This window comes from Scyliorhinus canicula, chromosome 7 (genome assembly GCF_902713615.1).
Source record: "Scyliorhinus canicula chromosome 7, sScyCan1.1, whole genome shotgun sequence".
NCBI lineage: Eukaryota > Metazoa > Chordata > Chondrichthyes > Carcharhiniformes > Scyliorhinidae > Scyliorhinus > Scyliorhinus canicula.
Genome location: NC_052152.1, coordinates 60848012 through 60869262, shown reverse-complemented (window position 1 = coordinate 60869262; position 21251 = coordinate 60848012). Strand labels below are relative to the sequence as shown.

General features: G+C 44.9%; 1 protein-coding gene across 1 annotated transcript in view; it reads left to right on the top strand.

Moving 5' to 3' along the window:
* The window catches only part of si:dkey-100n23.5 (cyclic AMP receptor-like protein A), a 334022-nt gene extending 313384 nt beyond the window's left edge, over positions 1-20638 (top strand). Inside the window, exons 12-13 of the mRNA XM_038802132.1 lie at positions 12605-12752; positions 20020-20638. Of these exons, the coding sequence (XP_038658060.1) occupies positions 12605-12752; positions 20020-20184 (313 nt within the window). The 3' untranslated portion in view covers positions 20185-20638. The remainder of the gene's footprint in view (positions 1-12604; positions 12753-20019) is intronic.
* Positions 20639-21251: the final 613 nt, after the last annotated feature.

Genomic DNA, 21251 nt, shown 5'->3' with positions numbered 1-21251 from the left:
CATTTGCTCGGATACCGCATGAGAAATCCAAACAATATTTTTTAATTTGTAAAACTGTGAGGAAAGGATACTTCACCTCAGGAGTGATGACTCTGACCAATAGGTATCTTTTATATTAAAACAAACTTTAATTTAAACACAGAATCAACCACATTAACATCAAATAAATAGCTTTACAATTATCGGTTAAACAATTCTTTAAAAGAAGGAAAACCTGAACTTACTTTCTGCACCTACCCTAATTCCAATTAAGCAACCCAACACAGTTCAAATGCTACTTATAAATAAAGCTAACAAAACATGTTACATGCTTAGCTGTGTCGAGACTTTTGGAGAGAGATCCTTTCAAGAGCAGACCCAGTACAGACTCAAATCCTATGGCTAACTGCTGTTCAATTTAAAATCTTATCACAGACTGCAAAACTACAGACAGACCTGGCTGCTCCCATTAATTACTACTCTGTATCCCATTAAATTACATGACCTGCATAGCTAGGAATAAATACAAACCCTCATAAATGATCTACTCTCCAGAGAGTCTCCAGCAATCATAACAATATCCCATTAGCCCTTTATCTGTAACTAGGTGAGTGGTTGAAATGAATGATTATCTCACCTTTTACTACTCTAATTACAGCTTTAGCAGACATACTGCCTGCATGTATTTTAAACCGGGGTTTTTAATAACATTACTGCCACAAATATAAAATAAAATATGCAACAATTTCTACATTCATTATATGTGGTTCAGGAATGGAGCCTGCTCTCCCTTTACTGTTCAGAAATTCAAAATGATTCAGGTCTTAGAGCAAGGTGGCGGCTAGTCAATTTGAATTTCTAAGCTTGCGTGGGTTTTTTGCAGAATTAATATGCAAATCCGAATTCTCGAGTACCAAAGATGCCAAAAGTGTCTCATTCTAAGTACTTAATCTCCCTCAGCTTGCTGAGCACAGCATTTACCAAAAACTATGTATTAACTAAGTTGTTAATTATATTAAGTTATGGGATTTGAACACAAAACTGAAGCTCCCTTGTCACCCACTATTAAAAACTACAATTTGCCGTTTTTTTGGGAAAATTAAAATACTTTCTCCTCTGGTGGCATGGTTGTGCAATATGTGGTTTACTAACCACAGTATCACAAATTGATAGGGTTTAAGTTCGATTTCACACTCTGTTGAATTCCAAATCTCAACAATTTCGTAGTACAGAGCAACCAAGCAGAAACCATACACCACCTTCAATGGGGACAGAGGAAAATTGAGAGGGAGCCCTCTTGGGACACTCTCATGATTTATCAGCTAACTCGGTAAGATTGGCAGAACAAATTATTCTTAAACGGTCCAAGGAGTGTTGCCATGCTGAATTATGATCGCAGTTGTCCAGAGGGTAGGGAATATATCGGGAGTTAAGGAGAGTTGGTGGTCTATCAATTTAGGCCCCTCTTATATCAAAAGTATTTTCATAGTTGTTTATGACAGCCGCTAAATCTGTTATTCTAAAGTAAATTAAATGTGTTGAGCATTTAATTTGGGCAAATAAATTTAGTTTTGAAAATAATATCCAAGCCTAACTCATTGTTATGATTGCCCCTAAGAAAGCAGCATGGTGGTGCAGTGGTCAGCACTGCTGGCTCACGGTGCTGAGGACCCGGATTCGATCCCAGCATTGGGTCACTGTCCGTGTGGAATTTGGACATTCTCCCCCCTGTCTGCATGGGTGTCACCCCCACAACCCAAAGAAGTGCAGGGCTGGCCACGCTACATTGCCCATTAATTGGGGGGAATAATTTATATGATTGCCCCTAAGAATATGCAGAAAACATTGTTCCCTTCAGGCAATGTTTGTTCCCCTGGTACCTTCAAAATTTGCGTATATAGGCAGCAGAGTAATACCACTTTGCTGTCCGCTTGTCTTTCAGGTTTAAGGCCTAGAAGGAACATAGTGGGAATAAGTGTCATATTCTCAAAAACATTTGTTTTTCTCCGAACTGCCTGTATCTACAATACACACATTCCTTAGTCTGGAAGGCGAGTTAGCAGTTTCTATCTGTGTCTCATCCAGCATAAATACTGTGGGCTGGATTCTCCACCTTGCCTGCTGCAAGAATGCCATGGGCAAGCTGCATACAATGGAGAACTCCATTGACCTTGGGCGGGATTCTCCGATCGCCGGGCGAATGCGGCCGGAAAATACCGCCCTGTATCTTTTGGGAGATGTATAAGTGGGCAGCAAATTCATGGACCATCAACTCTCTTTATCTCCCTCTGAGATAGTACCTACCCTCTGCTTAATACCTACAGCTTAGATTAGCATTTCAGCAAATGCACAACTGCGGCCATAATTCAGCATGCCAACACTCCTTGGGCAGTTTAGGAATAATTTGTTATGGCAATACATTTTTTGATATTCTTGCCATATTTTACCGAAATGAACTTTTATGTACAGCTATTAAATCTCAAAATGCTAAAGTAAATTAAATGTGTTGAGCATTTAATTTAGGCAAATAAAATTTAATTTTGAAAATAATATCTAATGCTAACTCATGGATCTGCTTCTTCTGATTGTCCCTAAGAATATAGAAAACATTGTTCCCTCTGGCAGTGTTTGTTCCCCTGCTACCTTCATGCACTCTATGATTCACCACATCATCTCATTTAGACTCAATGACATATAGCCATGCGAGTTCCTTCGGCCTTGAGGTTAGGTTGCCTGTTTATTTGCTTTGGGAGTCCTGTGAATTCCCTGCATTTGATTTGCAATACAAAAGTAAACATGAAAAATAATAGCATTTGCTAGACAGGATGTATTTAATATTTTAGCATTGTATAGCAAAAATTAAATTAATGTCATTGCTCTGGTCTCCATAGTATTGTAATTACAATAATTTATTACCACTTTTTCACTATTTGCCTTTCATACAAGTGTTGTCCTACACCTATACAGCTCAAGACTGTTCCATTTATTTATTTTATTGTGATGTGCAGCAATGTATTACCATGTTTAAGGCTCCAATAGAAGCTACTGTGAAATCAAGACCAACTTATAGGGCGAAATTCTCCATCTTTTGTTTTGTAATTGAAGTGGCGGGAGGCTCCAGCGAAGGCATTTCCGCTGGCTAGAATGGGGTGAACTCGTGCCAATTCCGCACTTGCAACCTCGTTAATTATGCAAAAGCATAATTGTGCGCAAAGTGGGTCGGGAGCTGATTCATCCGCCTGCGTTAGCTTGCGGGTTCGCAGATCTGGAAACTATATTAAGACACTAGTCCAACACCCTCGTATCACGCTCTCCAGCTCACTTTGTCACCCCCCCCTTTCACCTCGCACCCCACCCTTACCCCAGCAGACTGGCGTTGAGTTTAACAGGAACTGCGCAGTGCAATGGCAAGCAGGCTAAGTAGGTTGTGCTCACCTCGATTGGAAGGCCTGATGAGTTTCTGCTGAGCAGCTGTATTCATTTTTAAAAAACATTTTTAAAAATAAATTTAGAGTGCCCAATTATTTTTTTTCCCCAATTAAGCGGCAATTTAGCGTGGCCAATCCACCTAACCTGCACATCTTTGGGTTGTGGGGGTGAAATCCACGTAGACATGGGGAGAATGTGCAAACTTCACACGGACAGTGACCCAGGGTCGAATTCAAACCCAGGTCCTCAGCACCGCAGTCCCAGTGCTAACCACTGCGCCGCATGCCGTCCCTCGCAGCTGTTTTAATGAGCATTCGTGAGATGTAAATGGCGTTCACATCACCAGGCAGTGGGAGAACCAACCCACCATTAATCCATCATCGGGAGAACTTCAGACTGTTTTTACGCTGGCATGTTTCTGACTTTTTACCTCCAGCTGGATTCTCCACACCTGTCCGCCACCAAATCGGCCACGGGTGGGATGGGAAAATAGCGCCCATGGTTTCTGTTTTCCCACTTTGCAAGTCTAATCAGTGTATATTGGCTGAGCTGAGGTTTGGGAATCCCAAATGTGCATTTACAGGTGTAGCTCTGTAGCTATTTCAGCTATTAATATTTCATATTAATTTATTATATTATATTTATTAATATTAATTATATTAATTCATATTAATATTACTCATGTAGCTAATCATAACAAGTTACTGGCCAGCTTTCCACTGCTTATTCAGCTAGGTACATCCTACCGGTTAGCACTGTGATCTGCAGGGTTGATCTGAAGCAGAGTGAGAAAAATTGTAGACCCGAGAGGCAAGTGAGCCCTCCAGATTTAATTGTGAATTTAAGATGGCTGGTCAACCATTAACAATGCTCTAGAATATTACATATCTTCCTGTGTCAGCTATACACACTGCGTTCCAATTGCCCATCACCAAATCGGTCAACTTACACAAATGATGTTATATCAATTGTTTATTTCAAATCTGAGATTGATAAATGTTTGTTAACCTAAGCCATTAGGGGATATGGAACAAAGGAGTCAGGTCACAGATCAGCCATGATCTAATTGAATAGTGGAAAATCATGAAGATCTTGATGGCCTACTTCCGTTTCTCATCTTTTCTTAAGTATCTGTTTATTGGAGTTTTTCAATTTGTTTACAAGTTCGCACAAAACAAACAAAAGCAAAAGGACAGCTTAGGTGTCAATGTACAACAGGTACAGCCCAAAACAACAATCATTACATAATTGGGAACAAATAAGACCAGATAAATCAGGGACAAAATCCCCACCAGGTTCCCTCCACGGATAAATGACCCACCTGCACCCAAACAGAATATCGGCAACAGTTTAGCCCTACATTTAACCCATAGCTTAAAAACCGAATGACGGAAGAAGGAGACAATGCAGCAAGAACCCAAGTACTAAGGGGAAATTGACAAACTCTTACAACGCAATGTGAACTTTTCTCCAGAACCAGAATGGGAGCCACCCTCACATTCAAAATGGCAAAAGACAAAGACAAATTCAAGGGCACAACTAGACCTATGTTAACAACCCAGCATCTCTCATAGAAAAAGTAAAAGGAGAACAAGAGCTAAGAGCGCCAAACTGAGCCGCCACAACCCTATCTCCCAGCTCCAGGTCCAAAGACAAAACAGACCATCAAACCACCAACACTGCCCAAAGGGGCAACAGGCAACTGTGAGGTCAGGATCTGTGACTCAGGAGAAAAATATCGGGAGAAACCTACACCAGGACGGGAGGCCATTAGAATGTCCCCCGAAACCGCCCCGTCTGAATTTGTGGGGGACCCCCCCCCCCCCCCCCCCCCCCCCCACAACCACCGAGACTACCAAGAAAAAATATTTGGCCTCCCAAAAGCTAACAAAAATCAATATCTACTTGTCTGAACCACCAAGACGCACCTTTCACACTCCTACCAATAGCCCACAGGGACATCAAAACTAAGAGGAATATAGGTAACGCCCCTAACACCACACCAAGTCCAAAGCAAAGTGAGCAAGAAGAGGAACAAGAACTGTCAGAATTAACCCCTCAGTTCCACCAATTTGTGACAAAACAAAGACCAATCAATCAACTGTCCAACTCTCAGGGCATTAACCAAGGATAAAGACTGGGCCCTACCTTCAGACCTACCCCACTTCAACATCTCTCCGAATGTGGACCACCCATATGGGGACCACTTAAGGCACTCCCAAGGGAGGTGCCACCGCCCGTGAGGCAATATGACAATGATTGCGATACCAGGCCTGGCCCAGCTTAGTGTCGGCACAAGAACAAGACATGAAGGAACTAGCCCCTAAGGCGACCATGACCCCCTATCCTTACAACCCCCCCACTCAACCCCAAATGCTAGGCCTGTCTGGTCCTGTGCGAGACACGGAAGCTAAAGAAACCCACCTAAGAGGGACCACCTCAACAAACACACCACCTACATCAAAAATAGAGGATATCAATCCATAGAATCCCCGCAGTGCAGAAGGAGGCCATTCGGCCCATCAAGTCTGCATCGACCCTCCGAAAGAGTACCCTGCCTAGGCCCACTCCACCACCCTATCGCTGTAACCCCACCTAACATGCACATCCTGGACACCAAGAGGCAATTTTAACATGGCCAATCCACCTAACCTGCACATAGAACATAGAACAGTACAGCACAGAACAGGCCCTTCGGCCCTCGATGTTGTGCCGAGCCATGATCACCCTACTCAAACCCACGTATCCACCCTATACCCGTAAACCAACAACCCCCCCACCCCTTAACCTTACTTTTTTTTTTAGTACACTACGGGCAATTTAGCATGGCCAATCCACCTAACCCGCACATCTTTGGACTGTGGGAGGAAACCGGAGCACCCGGAGGAAACCCACGCACACACGGGGAGGACGTGCAGACTCCGCACAGACAGTGACCCAGCCGGGAATCGAACCTGGGACCCTGGAGCTGTGAAGCATTTATGCTAACCACCATGCTACCGTGCTGCCCACTTCATCTTTGGAGGAAACCAGAGCAGACACTGGGCGAATGTACAAATTCCATACGGACAGTTACCCAAGGTTGGAATCAAACCCAAGTCCCTGGTGCTGTGAGGCAGCAGTGCTAACCACTGTGCCACCATGCTGCCCTCGCTCACAAAAGTCAGAACAGCAGAAGAACAATCAAAGAGGGAGTCCGCATTGGCCAAAAGAAGAATAAGCACAGCCAAATAGAAATGGATTAGATCTGTTTATAGGGGACCTTCTTTGAGCATAGTGATAATAGAACTAACCTTACCACCCACACCCTCCACTTCTGACCCCACAGTCTCTACTCATCCTCACCTCAAGGATACAATAGGGTAAGAAACTGCATAAATCCCACAAATGGTATTCAGCTTAACATTATTAATTGTGGATAATTAATGGTACAGGACATCACCCCCAAAGAATTCACTTTCCTGCAAGCAGATAGAATGACAACATTAAGAAACAAAATCATGAATATCAGGGAGTCGAGTTTGGGATTACAACTGGGCAGTGAGATAGTCATCAGCATCAAAGATCACTCCAAAATAGACATCAAGGATAAAGCAGGATCTAAAATGGTGAGCTTGATGTACCATCAATTGGACGCGAGACACAATGAAGATCCAAACTGTGGCTTTAATCAGCTAGTTATTAGCCCAGTGGTCGACTACAGGGAAAGGCCGACTGCCGGGAAACCTGGGTACTTATACCCCGCCTCGGGGGTGGGGTCTACTTGCCTCTCGACCAATTGGTGAGCAGTCACATGACTAGTCCCAGCCAATCAGACAAGAGACACATGACCAGCCAGAGCCAATGGGAAATCAATGCTCTGCACCAATGGCAGTGCTCCCACTCATATCACCACAGAGCTTTCCTCAGGATCATCCAAGAATTTCAACAATCGGAAAATGAGCTTCATTCCTACCAGCCTGCTGGCTTGACCGGACCCAGGCAGTCAACAACATTGGCTCCTGCAGTTTGGGGGGTTGTGGCAGATGGCAGCCCCCTCCCCTCTCGGCTGAAACCAGCAACAAGACCACACAGAAGGACGGGTTGGTAGGTCACCCCAACCCCCAGCCTTGAATCCAGAGTTAAATGTGCTCCATCGAATTTGAGCTGCCCACCATCCAAATAGGGATTCGCGAAACATGGCAGCCAGTTCTCAAAATTGGCTGGGAACTCCTCCATCCTCGCACCGGAGACTCCAGGCTCAGCACGGCTCCTCACCGATTCCCCCTCAACGTCATCTGAACCCCTCAGGATTGACGATAGACCATGCAAGTGGACCTCAACTGCGCGGTGGCAGACTTCCACCAAAAACAATGCTCTCTCTGTCACAATAACCTCCTCTGATGTGTTAGGCAGGTTGGTTCGACGTTGACTGCAACTGGATGCAGGGAAGCTAGAAACAAACGTCTGACACAGGAGATGATCCAACACTGTTTTATTTAACTATGGACTGCTGTACATGTTCAGCTGTGGGTTGACACTCTACTAATCCAACTGATGACCTCTTACTGGCTTGACCAGACTTACAAGCTACCGCATGGTAATAGTGCTCACTAACTTGTGCACTCTGACTGTCTCAGTAGCTGGGTCCTGAGAGAGGGAGAGTCTTAATCGCGCTGCAGTAGAGGATCCTTAGCAGGTTCTTCACGTATTTGGACCACTCGTTCATCAGTGGCTGGTAGATTGCTGGCACACAACTGCACCTGTGCCTCTGTGGCAGATGAAGTCGCCCTGTTCACACGGCATGGTGATGGAACGGGATAGGGCATCCACGATGATCAGCTCCTTACCCGGTGTGGAGACGAGTTCGAAGTCATATCGGCGGAGACGAAGAAGAATTTGCTGTAGCCGAGGTGTCATGTCATTTAAATCCTTCTGGATTATGTGGACTAAAGGCCTATGGTCTGTTTCCACTGTGAACTTCGGCAGGCCATATACGTAGTCATGAAACTTGACTATTCCTAACAGGAGACCCAAGCACTCTTTTTCGATCTAGGCATACGGTTGCTCGGTCGGCGTCATGGCCCTGGAGGCATATGCCACTGGAGTCCAGGATAAGGAGTCATCTCGCTGGAGGAGCACCAACCCAATGCTGTCCTGGCTAATATCAGTAGATATCTTGGTGTCCCCTGGTTGGGTCAAAGAACGCCAGTACTGGGCCTGTGGTGAGCTTCGCCTTTAGCTTGAGCCACTCCTTTTCATATGCGGGCAGCCACTGGAACACTGTTGACTTCTTTATGAGATGCCGGTGGGCCGTGGTGTGGTCTGCCAAATTGGGAATTAATTTCCCGAGAAAATTTACCATCCCGAGGAAGCGGAGGACCGCCTTCTTGTCCTCCGGGGTCTTCATGCCGTTGATCGGCAGCACCTTGTCGGCGTCGGGTTGCACACCCTGCTGTGAAATGTGGTCACCCAGGAACTTGATAGCGGATTGACCTAATGAGCATTTGGCCCTGTTGAGCTGGAGGCCATTTTTAAGAATCCGCTGGAAGACCTGTTTGAGGCGAGCGATGTGATCCTCGGGCGTCGTGGACCAGATGATCACGTCGTCCACATAGACTCGCACCCACTCGATGCCCTCCATCATTTGCTCCATAGTGCGATGAAATACTTCGGAAGCTGATATGATACCAAAAGGCATGCGGTTGTAGCAATAACAGCCGAACGGAGTGTTAAACGTGCACAGCTTCCGACTGGACTCATCCAGCTGTATCTGCCAGAACCCACGGGAGGCGTCCAGCTTGGTGAAGAATTTGGCATGAGCCATCTCACTGGTTAACTCTTCACGCTTCGGGATCGGGTAGTGCTCTCGCATGATGTTGCAGTTCAGGTCTTTGGAATCAATGCAAATGTGGAGTTCACCAGAGGATTTTTTTATGCAGACCATGGAGCTGACCCAGTCTGTTGATTCCTTGACCTTTGAGATGATGCCCTGGTCTTGGAGGTCTTGCAGATGCTTTTTCAAACAATCCTTGAGAGGAGCCGGCACCCGGCGTGGTGCATGGATCACTGGGGTGGCGTTCGGCTTGAGCAAAACTTGGTAGCGATATGGGAGTGTGCTCATCCCATCAAACACGTTTTGGTATTGTTTGAGAATGTCGTCTATCTCGGCCTGGAGATTCACATTGGGCGAGGCAGTTGCCGGTGTCGAGGACATGGTGTGGACTCGCTGGACCAGATTCAGGAGCTTGCAGGCCCGAGCACCGAGCAGGGACGCCCCGTCAGGCCGGACGATCTCGAAGCGTAATGTTGCCTTGATTGCCTTGTGAGATACCCCTAGCTGACACGATCCACTGGCAGCTATGGCATTACCATTGTAGTCAAGGAGTTGGCATGCTGGTGGAAGAATGCTTGGTTGGTCACGGATGCTGTCGAGATCTGACTGTGATATGAGGTTCACAGACGCGCCGGTGTCCAGTTTAAATCAGATGTGAGCCTGGTTCACTGTGAGGATAGCACACCACTCGCCGTCGGGATCCACACTGAGGATCGAAAGGCGGGTTGCAGATGCAGTGGAGACCAGCTCGCATGTGGTTATGATGCCCACCTGATATGGAGATTCGAGGCAGTCAGCATCGGGGTCCGTTGGGCTGTCGGGATCAGAATCCTGCACGTCTTGTTGTACCAAGCGGACACTTCTGGACTGTATCTGGGATCGCTGGCTGATAATCGGTGGAGCGGATCTGCAGAAGGCCGCATAATGGCCAGGCTTCCCACACTGTAGACGTCGCCGTCCTTTGGCTGGACATTGCCGCTTTAAATGGGAGGAGCCACAATTCGGACACGTCATAACACTGACATCAGCACGTTCCGTGCACCAACGCACATGTGCAGTGCGGTCGGCCGACGTACGCACCTGCGCATTAGGGTTTTCGGCCTCGTCGTCCACCCAGTCGTGGCACGCATGTGTAGGGACCCGGGAAAAGCACGCGAAACAGCCACCCTCCTCGATACTCAGGCCTTGCATTGTTGCAATGGGCTGCACCCGTTCTGCCTCATGGGGGACCAGTTTTGCAGTTTCTGCCGCCCTGGTGTGGGTGTAACGATTCTTGGCATGCTCATGGACTACGCACGCCTCGATAGTGACGGAGAGGGTCAGCTGTTTGATTTTGAGGAGCTGCTGCCGCAGGGAATCGGAGTGGACCCCGAAAACAATCTGATCCCGGATCATGGAATCAGCTGTCGAGCCATAATTACATGACTGCACCAGGATGCGGAGATGGGTCAGGAAGGACTGAAAAGGTTCACCCTTACCCTGAAGCCTCTGTTGGAAGATGTACCGTTCAAAGCTCTCATTCATTTCAATGTCGCAGTGGCTGTCGAATTTTAGCAGAACTGTTTTGAACTTCGTCTTGTCTTTGCCATCGGCAAACGTAAACGAGTTGTAGATATGGATGGCGTGATCCCCCGCGATCGAGAGAAATAGCGCGATCTTCCTGGCATCCGATGCTGCCTCAAGTTCGGAGGCCTCGATATACAGGAGGAACTTTTGCTTGGAGGTTTTCCAATTGGTGGCGAGGTTGCCGGAGGTGGGGAGCTGCGGAGGAGGCGGGATGTTTTCCATTTTGCTGCATGGCTGCTTGGTGGTCGTTGCAGATTCACTCGAGGTAGGTTCGGCAGGATTAATAATACTCTGGTACCATGATGTGTTAGGCAGGTTGGTTCGACGTTGACTGCAACTGGATGCAGGGAAGATAGAAACAAACGTCTGACACAGGAGATGATCCAACACTGTTTTATTTAACTATGGACTGCTGTACATGTTCAGCTGTGGGTTGACACTCTACTAATCTAACTGATGACCTCTTACTGGCTTGACCAGACTTACTAGCTACCGCATGGTAATAGTGCTTACTAACTTGTGCACTCTGACTGTCTCAGTAGCTGGGTCCTGAGAGAGGGAGAGTCTTAATGCCCTGTGGGCTTTATAGTGGTGGTGTCCTGTCTGGTGATTGGTTGTTCTGTGTTGTGTGTTCATTGGTCATCCTGTGCGTCAATCACTGCCTGTCTGCATCTCATTATATACATGAGTGGCTATTATGGCATCCTCATGTGCGGCCACTAGCTCCGTAAAAACACCTCGCGGGCGGCATGTGGCGCAGTGGATAGCACTGGGACTGCGGCGCTAAGGATCCGGTGTCAAATCCCGGCCCTGGGTCACTGTCCGTGTCGAGTTTGCACATTCTCCCCATATCTGCATGAGTTTCACCCCCACAACCCAAAGATGTGCAGGTTAGGTGGATAGCCCACACTAAATCGCCCCTTAATTAGAAAAAAATAATTTAAAAAAATTTAAAACACCTCGCAACTCCTTAAACTGGGTTTTGATGTCCCTCATTATGGCGCCAAGCTACTCAGACGGATTAACTTAATCACAAGCAGCCTCATCTGCTGGTGAACACCGTGCCATCAGGGTGAGAATCCTCCCAAAAGTAGCTGTGCTACCAAACACAGGGCCCCACCTCAACTTCTTCCAGCTGCCAGGAACCAACGAGGATTAAACCCTTACGGCGGCTTGACGCAATAAATGTGAAACATTGACCAACAAATCTTGGTACATTGCATTTACATGCAGACCAAGAAGAGACAAAACAATGCGCAAAAGGATAAAAATAAAGATTGATAGATGAGTACAGCCGGAACTTGCAAAAATGCAGTACTCCCGTGCTCACATCATGTGATTCCTCCGGAGTTGCTATCTTGAAATCATTGTTATACATTAATTTATTATTTCATCGATGTGCACAAAATCCATCTTACACAAATTCTTGAATGAGCCTACTTTAGGAGAACAACACCTCTTAATAAGGACAGTAGGACAGGTTTCAGGGATGTTCTTCTCGGCTACACATTTTTGTTCATTCAAGGAAAATGAATGAAAAGATAATGGGGGAGATTTTCCTGAATCTCTGCTCAGGTGTATTGGATCCTCTGGCCACAGTGAATATCAGAAAATTGGGTGTTGGATTGTACACATGCAAACGTTCCCATACTTGCTGCACCAAACCTGGGCACCAATCCAGGAAGAACACCTGTAATTCTCAGATGTAAGATGCAGGTGTACTTTGACACGGGTAATTCACTACTTGAGAGATTTGATTAAACTTTTTTACAACTGCTTTTATTCATTACTTTCTGTTCTGTTTCTCTGTATTAGGGTGCACAATGCATTTGACCCCAGCCGTCCTGTTTTCGTCCTGACACTCCTCCATGTTATTACTGCCCCACTGCATGGACTGGCCAATGCCATTGTGTTTGGATTTGACAGGGAAACATGGACCCAGCTGAACTTGACATCTCTACAGGTAACATTTACTGATCAATAACATCTGGCCTTATTTTCTCCTGTAGTTCCTGCAGGTGTTTCATTTTACCACAAGCCTCCTGAGTTCCAAACTTGAGAAATCGGTTGGTTAAGTAGCTGCTGGACTTTAAAAACACTTGAAGCAGCATATAGTTTCCTGTGAGTCATATAAACTCAACCATGGGAATAAAATTAGTCTGACTGCGACAATGCTGAAAGGTGGGTGTGATTCTCACACTGCTGCATTTCTGATTGGCTGCTGTCCCACCATCTCATCCCCAGCTGCAACACCAAAAGCAATGAAGCATTTGAGCTTCTAATGCTGAGGAAAGGGTTTTGAGTCCTAGAAATAACAGGAAGATGTCACTCCCAGTCAAGACAGCACCCAGTATGAGCTCGGAATTTGTATTTCTAAATATTTAAATATCTTTCCTCTGCCGTCCAAAATCTCTACCCCAGCCCTTCAGCACTCCTTGAACTTCCTACTCTTGCTGTTGTACCTGGCTTGACAGAAATTTTGATAAGCCTGCATCTTCCCTCTGGGTCTCTCTTGGCATATTCCGAATGGTCCATCAAGGCACATGCACTATCTCCCGATACAAGCAGCAATACCAAGTGCCCCATCATTCTGTCTTGTCGACCTTCCTGCCCAGCCTGCCTCCTGGCCAGCAATCTGACAAATTTCCTCTCGCTTCACATCCCCCTCCAGAATGCAAATTCGCTTGTGAGTCACCTATAGGTTAATTGCATTAACATCATGGGCTTCACAGAAACCTGACTGAGAGTTGATGATAGGAGGAGATGATGGTGCAGTGGTAATTTGGACCAGCAATCCAGAGTCTTGTGTTCTGGGTACACAGGTGCAAATCCCACCACAGCAGCTGGTGGAATTTAAATTGAATTAATTAAATCTGCAATTGAAGTCTTAGTCTCAGTAATGGTGACCATGAAACTACCTATCATTGATTGTTGTAAAAACCCATCTAGTTTATTAATGTCCTTTCGGGAAGGAAATTTGCCATCCTTAACCGGTCTGGCCTACCTGTAAATCCAAATCCACGGCAATGTAGTCAACAATTTTTTTTAAATTTAAAGTACCAAATTAATTTTTTCTCCAATTAAGGGACACTTTAGCGTGGTCAATCCACGTACCCTGCACATGTTTGAGTTGTGGGATTGAGACCCACACAGACACGAGGAGAATGTGCAAACTCCACACAGACAGTGATCCGGGGCTGGGAACGAACACGGGTCCTCAGTGCCGTGAGGCAGCAGTGCTAGCCACTGGGCCACTTTGCAATGTAGTCAACAATAATTGCCCTTTGAAATTGGCCCAGTAAACCACTCAGTTCAAAGAATGGGCAGCAAATTCTTGCCTTGGCAGCGATGCCAACATCCCATGCAAGAATAAAGAGAAAACAAACTTCCCCTAAATGAAATGCCCTTCTTGCTATTTCTTCCACCATTCACCGCGCCCATCATCTGGGATCCATCATTGGCTCTTATTACCAAATCACACCTTGGTCTGTCCACCTACTCTCTGGCACTTTTTCTCCTTTGAGAACCTCAGCTTGTCCCACCCCTCTCACCTCTCTTATCATTCTCTACCACCCTCTCAAATACCATTAATTTTTTCTTGCGATGATATCTTTTCTGCTTTCGTCTTCAGCCTCTTCACTAAGTGGCTTGTCAGCCTTGGTGAGTTCAAATTCCATCTGAACCCATCATATACTTGTTCTTCTGAGTTTACTGTCCTCTTATTCGCCCTTCCATGCAAACTTCCCAACTCATATAAGCAATCATCCACTTGAACTTGCCATCTCGCATGACCTCACTACTTCTATCATGTCAATCACAGTTAAGGCACTTTCCTTCACTGCCTTGTATAGCTCTCCGCCCACATCCCCTTTCCAGCTTACTTCCGTACGTGTCCACCCAGGGAAGGAACTCTCTCCCCATTCATTTATACCTTTGCTTCAATATCTCAATTGTCAAACCTTCGGATCCTTCATCACAATCGGCAGCTACCGATTTGCCCGGCCAAACACTTACCTCCACCTATGATGTCCTAGTTTTCAATGAAACCATTACTCTATTTCACCCTGGCCATTTCCCATTTTACAGCCCTTACCTCCACTCCCTTATGTCCAAGGGACACAGACTTGAACGGATATGGCCAACACCTGATTTAGCCATTTACTGCCAAATCCAGCTGGACCACATTAAATGCCAGTTTTGCTTTTGACAGCTAAAACTACCAACTATGCCAAGAACATCCTGAAATGCAAAGATAACCCCTGACATCTTTTCACTATTGTAAACCATATTCTTAAATTCCTCTCCCTTATCTCTTCCACCCTTACCCGACAATGTGAAAGCAGTTGATTGACTTCTTTGTCACTAGTATTGAGACCATGCAATCTGCCACTTCCCTTCTTTCCCCAGCCCACCATCCATACTTCCTCTAAGCATTCCCCTGCTCAGCCTTAACTTGCATCATTCTTTAGTTTCCCTCATCTTGTCCATGAGACCCAACTCCTGTTTCTTCAACTCTATTCCCACTAAACTACTGACCACCCAACTTTCCTTCCTTGCTCCCATGCTAGCTGATATTGTGAATCAGTTCTCTCCCCTCAGGAACCGCACACACACATTTCAGATGTGCTATCATCTATTTCCCGTCAAAAACATAAACCCTTCATCTCTCCATTATTGCAAACTACCGCCTCATCTTCAGCCTCCCTTTCCGCTCTAAAATCCTTGAACATGTTGTCACCTTCCAAATACATAGATACATAGAAGATAGGAGCAGGAGGAGACCATTCAGCCCTTTGAGCCTGCTCCGCCATTCATTATGATCATGGTTGATCATCCAACTCATAGCCTAAAACCGCTTACCCCCTTTCATTTGACCTAAGTTCTATATCTAACTGCTTCTTGAAAACATGCAATGTTTTGGCATCAACTACTTCCTGTGGTAACGAATTCCACAGGCCGACCACTCTCTGGGTGAAGAAATTTCTCCTCATCTCTGTCCTAAATGGTCTATCCCATAGCCTCAGACTGTGGCCCCTGGTTCTGACACACTGACCATCAGGAACATCCTTTCTGCATCTACCCTGCCCAGTCCTATTAGAATTTTATAGATTTCCTCTCCAAAACCCGTGAACATGTTGTCACCTCCCAAATACATAGGAACATAGAAAATAGGAGCATTCTTCTGAACTCCAGCGAATACAATCCTAACCGATTCAACCTCTCCTCGTATGTCAGTCCCGGCATCCCAGGAATCAGTCTGGTAAACCTTTGCTGCACTCCCTCTGGAGCAAGAACAAGACCACCTTTCCCAGAACACCAAGTTTGAATCTCTACAATCAGGTTTCTGTTTCTGCCAGATTACCAAAATGCTCCTTTCAAAGTCAATCGTAAAATTACGGCCCCTAAGTCAGCATTTCAGGGCCTTTTCCTGCCCAGCTTCAATTTTTGGACTGAGGGCTGCCCAATGACTGAGTAGAAAACTGAGACAGTTTCACCTTTAATCCTGGACGGGAGGAGCGAGCCTCAATCCAAAAGCTCCTTCAGACTGGTGGTGCCCTCTCCCCAGGGAACTCCAGACCCCACCCCTCTGGCCTACCCATTGACACTGCGATCACCACCTCACGTATCTATGGAAGGAAGTGCTGGCCTTGGAGAGAGTCCAGAGGAGGTACACAAGAATGATCCCCGGATTGAAGGACTTGTCAGATGGAGCGCTTGAGGACTCTGGTTCTGTACTCATTGGAGTTTAGAAGGATGGGGGGGGGGGGGGATCTCATTGAAAATTACAGGGTACTAAATGGCCTGGATAGAGTGAACATGGAGAGACTGTTTCCACTGGTGGGAGAAACTAGAACCCAACGGCACAACCTCAGACTGAAGGGACGACCTTTTAAAACAGAGATGAGGAAGAATTTCTTCAGCCAGAGGGTGGTGAATCTGTGGAACTCATTGCTGCAGAAGGCTGTTGAGGCCAAGTCACTGAGTGTCTTTGAGACAGAGATAGATAGGTTCTTGATTAATAAGGGGATCACGGGTTATGGGGATGAGAAACATATCAGCCATGATTGAATGGCAGAGCAGACTCAATGGGCTGAATGGCCTAATTCTGCTCCTGTGTCTTTTGGTCTCCCTGCCACCGAGGGCATCCCCTACCCAGGACCCCTGGTACTTACCTGAAGTGCGGTTCCGGGACTGGTACCACTCCCAACCACTGCTGCACTGCCTGGAGGAGCTGTTGGACAATCAGATTGGCCAACAGCTCTCCAAGACAGGACTTATGTCCAAATACAAACAGAAGTGCCGCCTGCTACCGATCAACGCTCAGTTGAGAGTAAAATGGCAGTGGGCCTGTCAGAGTTGGTGGGGATGTGTTCCCCATCGACTTTCAGGAAGACAGGCGCTGCGTGCCCTTCTCTCGTTCCCTGTAACCTCTTCCAGCTCTACAATCCTCTGAGATACCTGTGCTCTTCAAATTCTGGTCTCCTGAGCATCCTTGATTTTAATCACTCCATCATTAGGGCAGCACGGTAGCACAAGTGGATAGCACTGTGGCTTCACAGCGGCAGGGTCCCAGGTTCGATTCCCCTCTGGGTCACTGTCTGTGAGGAGTCTGGACGTTCTCCCGTGTCTGTGTGGGTTTCCTCCGGGTGCTCCGGTTTCCTCCCACAGTCTAAAGACATGCAGGTTAGGTTGATTGGCCTTGCTAAATTGCCCTTAGTGTCCAAAAAGGTTAGGAGGGGTTATTGGGTTACGGAGATAGGGTGGAAGTGAGGGCTTAATGTGGGTCGGTGCAGACTCGATGGGCCGAATGGCCTCCTTCTGCATTGTAAATGGTGGCATGGGGGTAATTTTACTGAACTAGTAATCCACAGGCCTAGGCTAATGGGTTCAAAGCCACCCTGACAGCTCGTTCAATTATTAAATCTGGAATATAAGGCTAGTCTCAGTAATGGTAACTATTAAACTATCATGATTGTTGTGAGGACACATCTGGTTCACAAATGTCCTTTAGGGAATGGAATCTGCCATCTTTGCCTGGTCTGGCTTACATCTGAATCCAGACCCAAAGCAATGTGATTGACTCTTAACTGCCCTCTGAAATGTTCAATTCAAGGGCAATTAGCAATGGGAAACAAACTGGCTTTGCCAATGACGCCCACCCCGTGAAAAAAATAAAGAAAGAAATATTGGTGGCTGTGCCATCAGATGTTGAGGCCCACATTCTAAAATGCCCTCCTTAAATCTCTCCACCTCCTAAGCCTCCTTAAAACCTTTCTCGAACCAAGCCTTTGGTCACCTGTCCTGATATCTCTTTTTGGCACTCAGTGACAAAACTTGTTTGCTAACACTCCTGAGACGTGCCTTGGGTCATTTTGCTATGTTGAAGAGGCTACATAATTACAAACTGTTGTTATTGTAATAAATTATGAAATATATTTTTATAAAAATACAGTTGTCTGTTTTTAAACAAATATTCATACACATCTTATTTTTGAAGTTTGATGTAACATATTAAGTAAATTTGTTGAATGTATTAAAACTGTGAAGTTAAATTCTAGAAAGGTTTCAAGGGGTAGAATTGTGTGTGGCTCTCCCACTAATATTAATGAAACACCAGATAAATGACTTAAATGTCAAATGGACACCATTTCCTTAGGATTCTAGCCAAAGTGAGAGAACTGCCATAAAAAAGTAAAATGTTGAAAGGGATTGTATATGCTTGTGTTGTGCCTGGGATCCTTCATTGCTGACTCATACAAAAAATAAGAGGTCACTTAATTTAACACCATTAATGGATGGGGGATCATCACATCTGGCCAAAGAGGCCACACGTTGTGCAACATTGTTGGTCAATGAAGGGGCATCACAGCCTGGAAAGAATTATAGGTTTCCCCCAGTGGCATCCTTTGTAAGAGGACTGCATTTAAATATTAGATCATTGCTCGAATCTCAATTTATGGTCATGGTGCCTACATATCGCGATTTGATTACTGTTTAGTCTATCCAGCTCTTGGCAATAACGGTCCCCAGACAAAGCTTGCCTCTTGTTCCTGGACATAATCATGCAGATTAGCAGAGTCGATAGAAACGTTCACTCCATGTTGAAATTTGCCCTTTCCAGCCAAGGAGGGTTGTGACTAGGCTGTTGATTTTGTACAAAGTTAAGACTGGAATATAACCGCAAACAGTTGTTATTGCTTATTCAAGATTCCATAATTATGCCCGGAACAGAGCTCCTGTGACTTCCGCAAAAGTGAAAAAAAAACTCCAAGTAGAATATCAGCAGCAAATTTACCCAGACTGTATTTATTTCCTGTTCCTGTAACTGTTCACCAAACACCAACAGCTGAACCTAAATTTCTTGAGTACCGAAATTCAGAAGCAGAGTTTATCATTGTTCACTGAACCGAGGTTGTTGAAGCATGCTTCAGGCGACAGGAAATCTGTGACTTGCCTTTTGGTAGATCAGTATGATTTCCGTGCTTCCAGTGAGCAGCAGGGTCAAAGCCTTGAGATTTCTGTGCTTATTACAGTTGTCTGCAGCTGCACCCTGTTGTTGAGCCAGTTAATAATAATGTTACAAAACAGCGCATGTCAACACAGTACTTAACAGTATCCCATCAGGCTGTGATCAGATTAAAGTATTTCAGCGAAAATTAAGTTGAATTTCAACATAGAAGTACATCTAAAGCTTTTCATGAAGCCTTGATGCCTTGTCATTGGCTCCATCAATTAATTAGTCTGTTATTAACCCTGACCTTGAAAAAGTAATCCTTTAGCTTCTTTGCTCTGCATTTCTACAGTCTTTTATTTCATTTTGTGGACATTTTAGTAAATCTTCTTTTATTATTTCCTAGTTATTTTCATTATTTTATTTTGGTGCCATCTTTCAACAGAAATAATGTGGCTCATATTTTAGGAAAGACAATATGACCCCACTGCACGATGTTACCCTTTCCCCATTCGCCAGGTCAAAAGTACCCTCCTGATTTTTCTTCAAAATTATTAAAGTTGTTAACATTCTCAGAACAGTTAAAAGGGTTAAGGGACGATTGTTGCATGAACTGTTATTCTGTGCATTTTGTTTGTTCTAATCATGTATTTTTAGTATAATGAATTTTATTAAACTTTCACACATTAACTTTTAGATGGAAAAGACATAAAGCCCTGCCAAGCATGTCCCTGAAATCATTCTTTTATTACAATGCATGACATATTCATTTTTTCAGCTTGCTTTCCAGTCCAGATTTTCTGATACGACATTGATTAAGGAGTACCAGCCAGGGCCAGTGCGCTACATGGCCCATTTGGAAAGCGATTCCTCAGACTCGTGTGACGATGGCACGGGAGCCATTTATTCATCCACCGTGACATCTAGGGACAGGAGGCCCTGACAACAGAAACACCCTGCAACTGAGCATGTGCACTGTTGGACTCCTAGACAAAGGAAGAACCCCTCCGTGACACTAGAGATGAGCTGTCAACACTCATTATTAATTCTAGGGTCTTAATATTTAATGTCATAAAACTGGAACAGAAGCTTCAGATTTGTAGCGATGGCACCACACTAAACATAAACACATAGTTAAAGAGATTGTTCCTTTCAGCTGTTTCTGGTAGCTGTGTTATAAACAAAAAAATATGGTCTCAAGCTATTCGGAAAAAATAAGGAAATAATTTTGAGTAAGAGAGCATTGTTTGAGTAAATTGATGTAATGACCATATCTGAAAAGTGAAGTGCAGTGTTTTATTTCAAAATGAACATATTTATTTTGTTCATCTATTGAGGGCATTGTATTTTACATTGTTTTTTACTTTAATTAAATTTGAATGTTTTTAAGTACAGTACATTCTCAATTTGGCTGGCTTGCCTATCTGGTTGTGGTTGTGTCGCAAAATTATAATCAGTGAAAATATTACGTTTGTCCCTATACAATATGCTGTGGAGAAAGCAGACTGTTTGGGGGGTAGGAGGTTGAAGAGGAGAGGAAATACACAGCTGCAGAACCCTTGCATATATGGTGGAGGCCCCAAACTACTTGACCACATTTTGAAAAATGTTTACAATTTTATTTGAACGTCAGTTACTTAAAGGTGCCCAGGTTATTGAAGATAACTCTTTTCAAAGAACAAACAAACATTGCAGCTTTCTGTAGATGTCCAACGCCATAATATTTGTAGTTTCATGGCTAATTTTGCTGGTATTATTTTGGCATCAGTTTTTACCTTTGACTTGTGTACTTTGTGTTTTTTTATAAAATGTATTTATAAAATTATTGTGCTTATCTGCAGCAAACTGAAGCTTTCCTACAAGGTGTTACAGAAATGCTATTAATAGGGATAGTTCTGCCTGAGAAACACTTTTCATTTGATTTTGGTGGTTTAGAACATAGAAAAATACAGCACAGAACAGGCCCTTCGGCCCACGATGTTGTGCTGAACCTTTGTCCTAGATTAACCA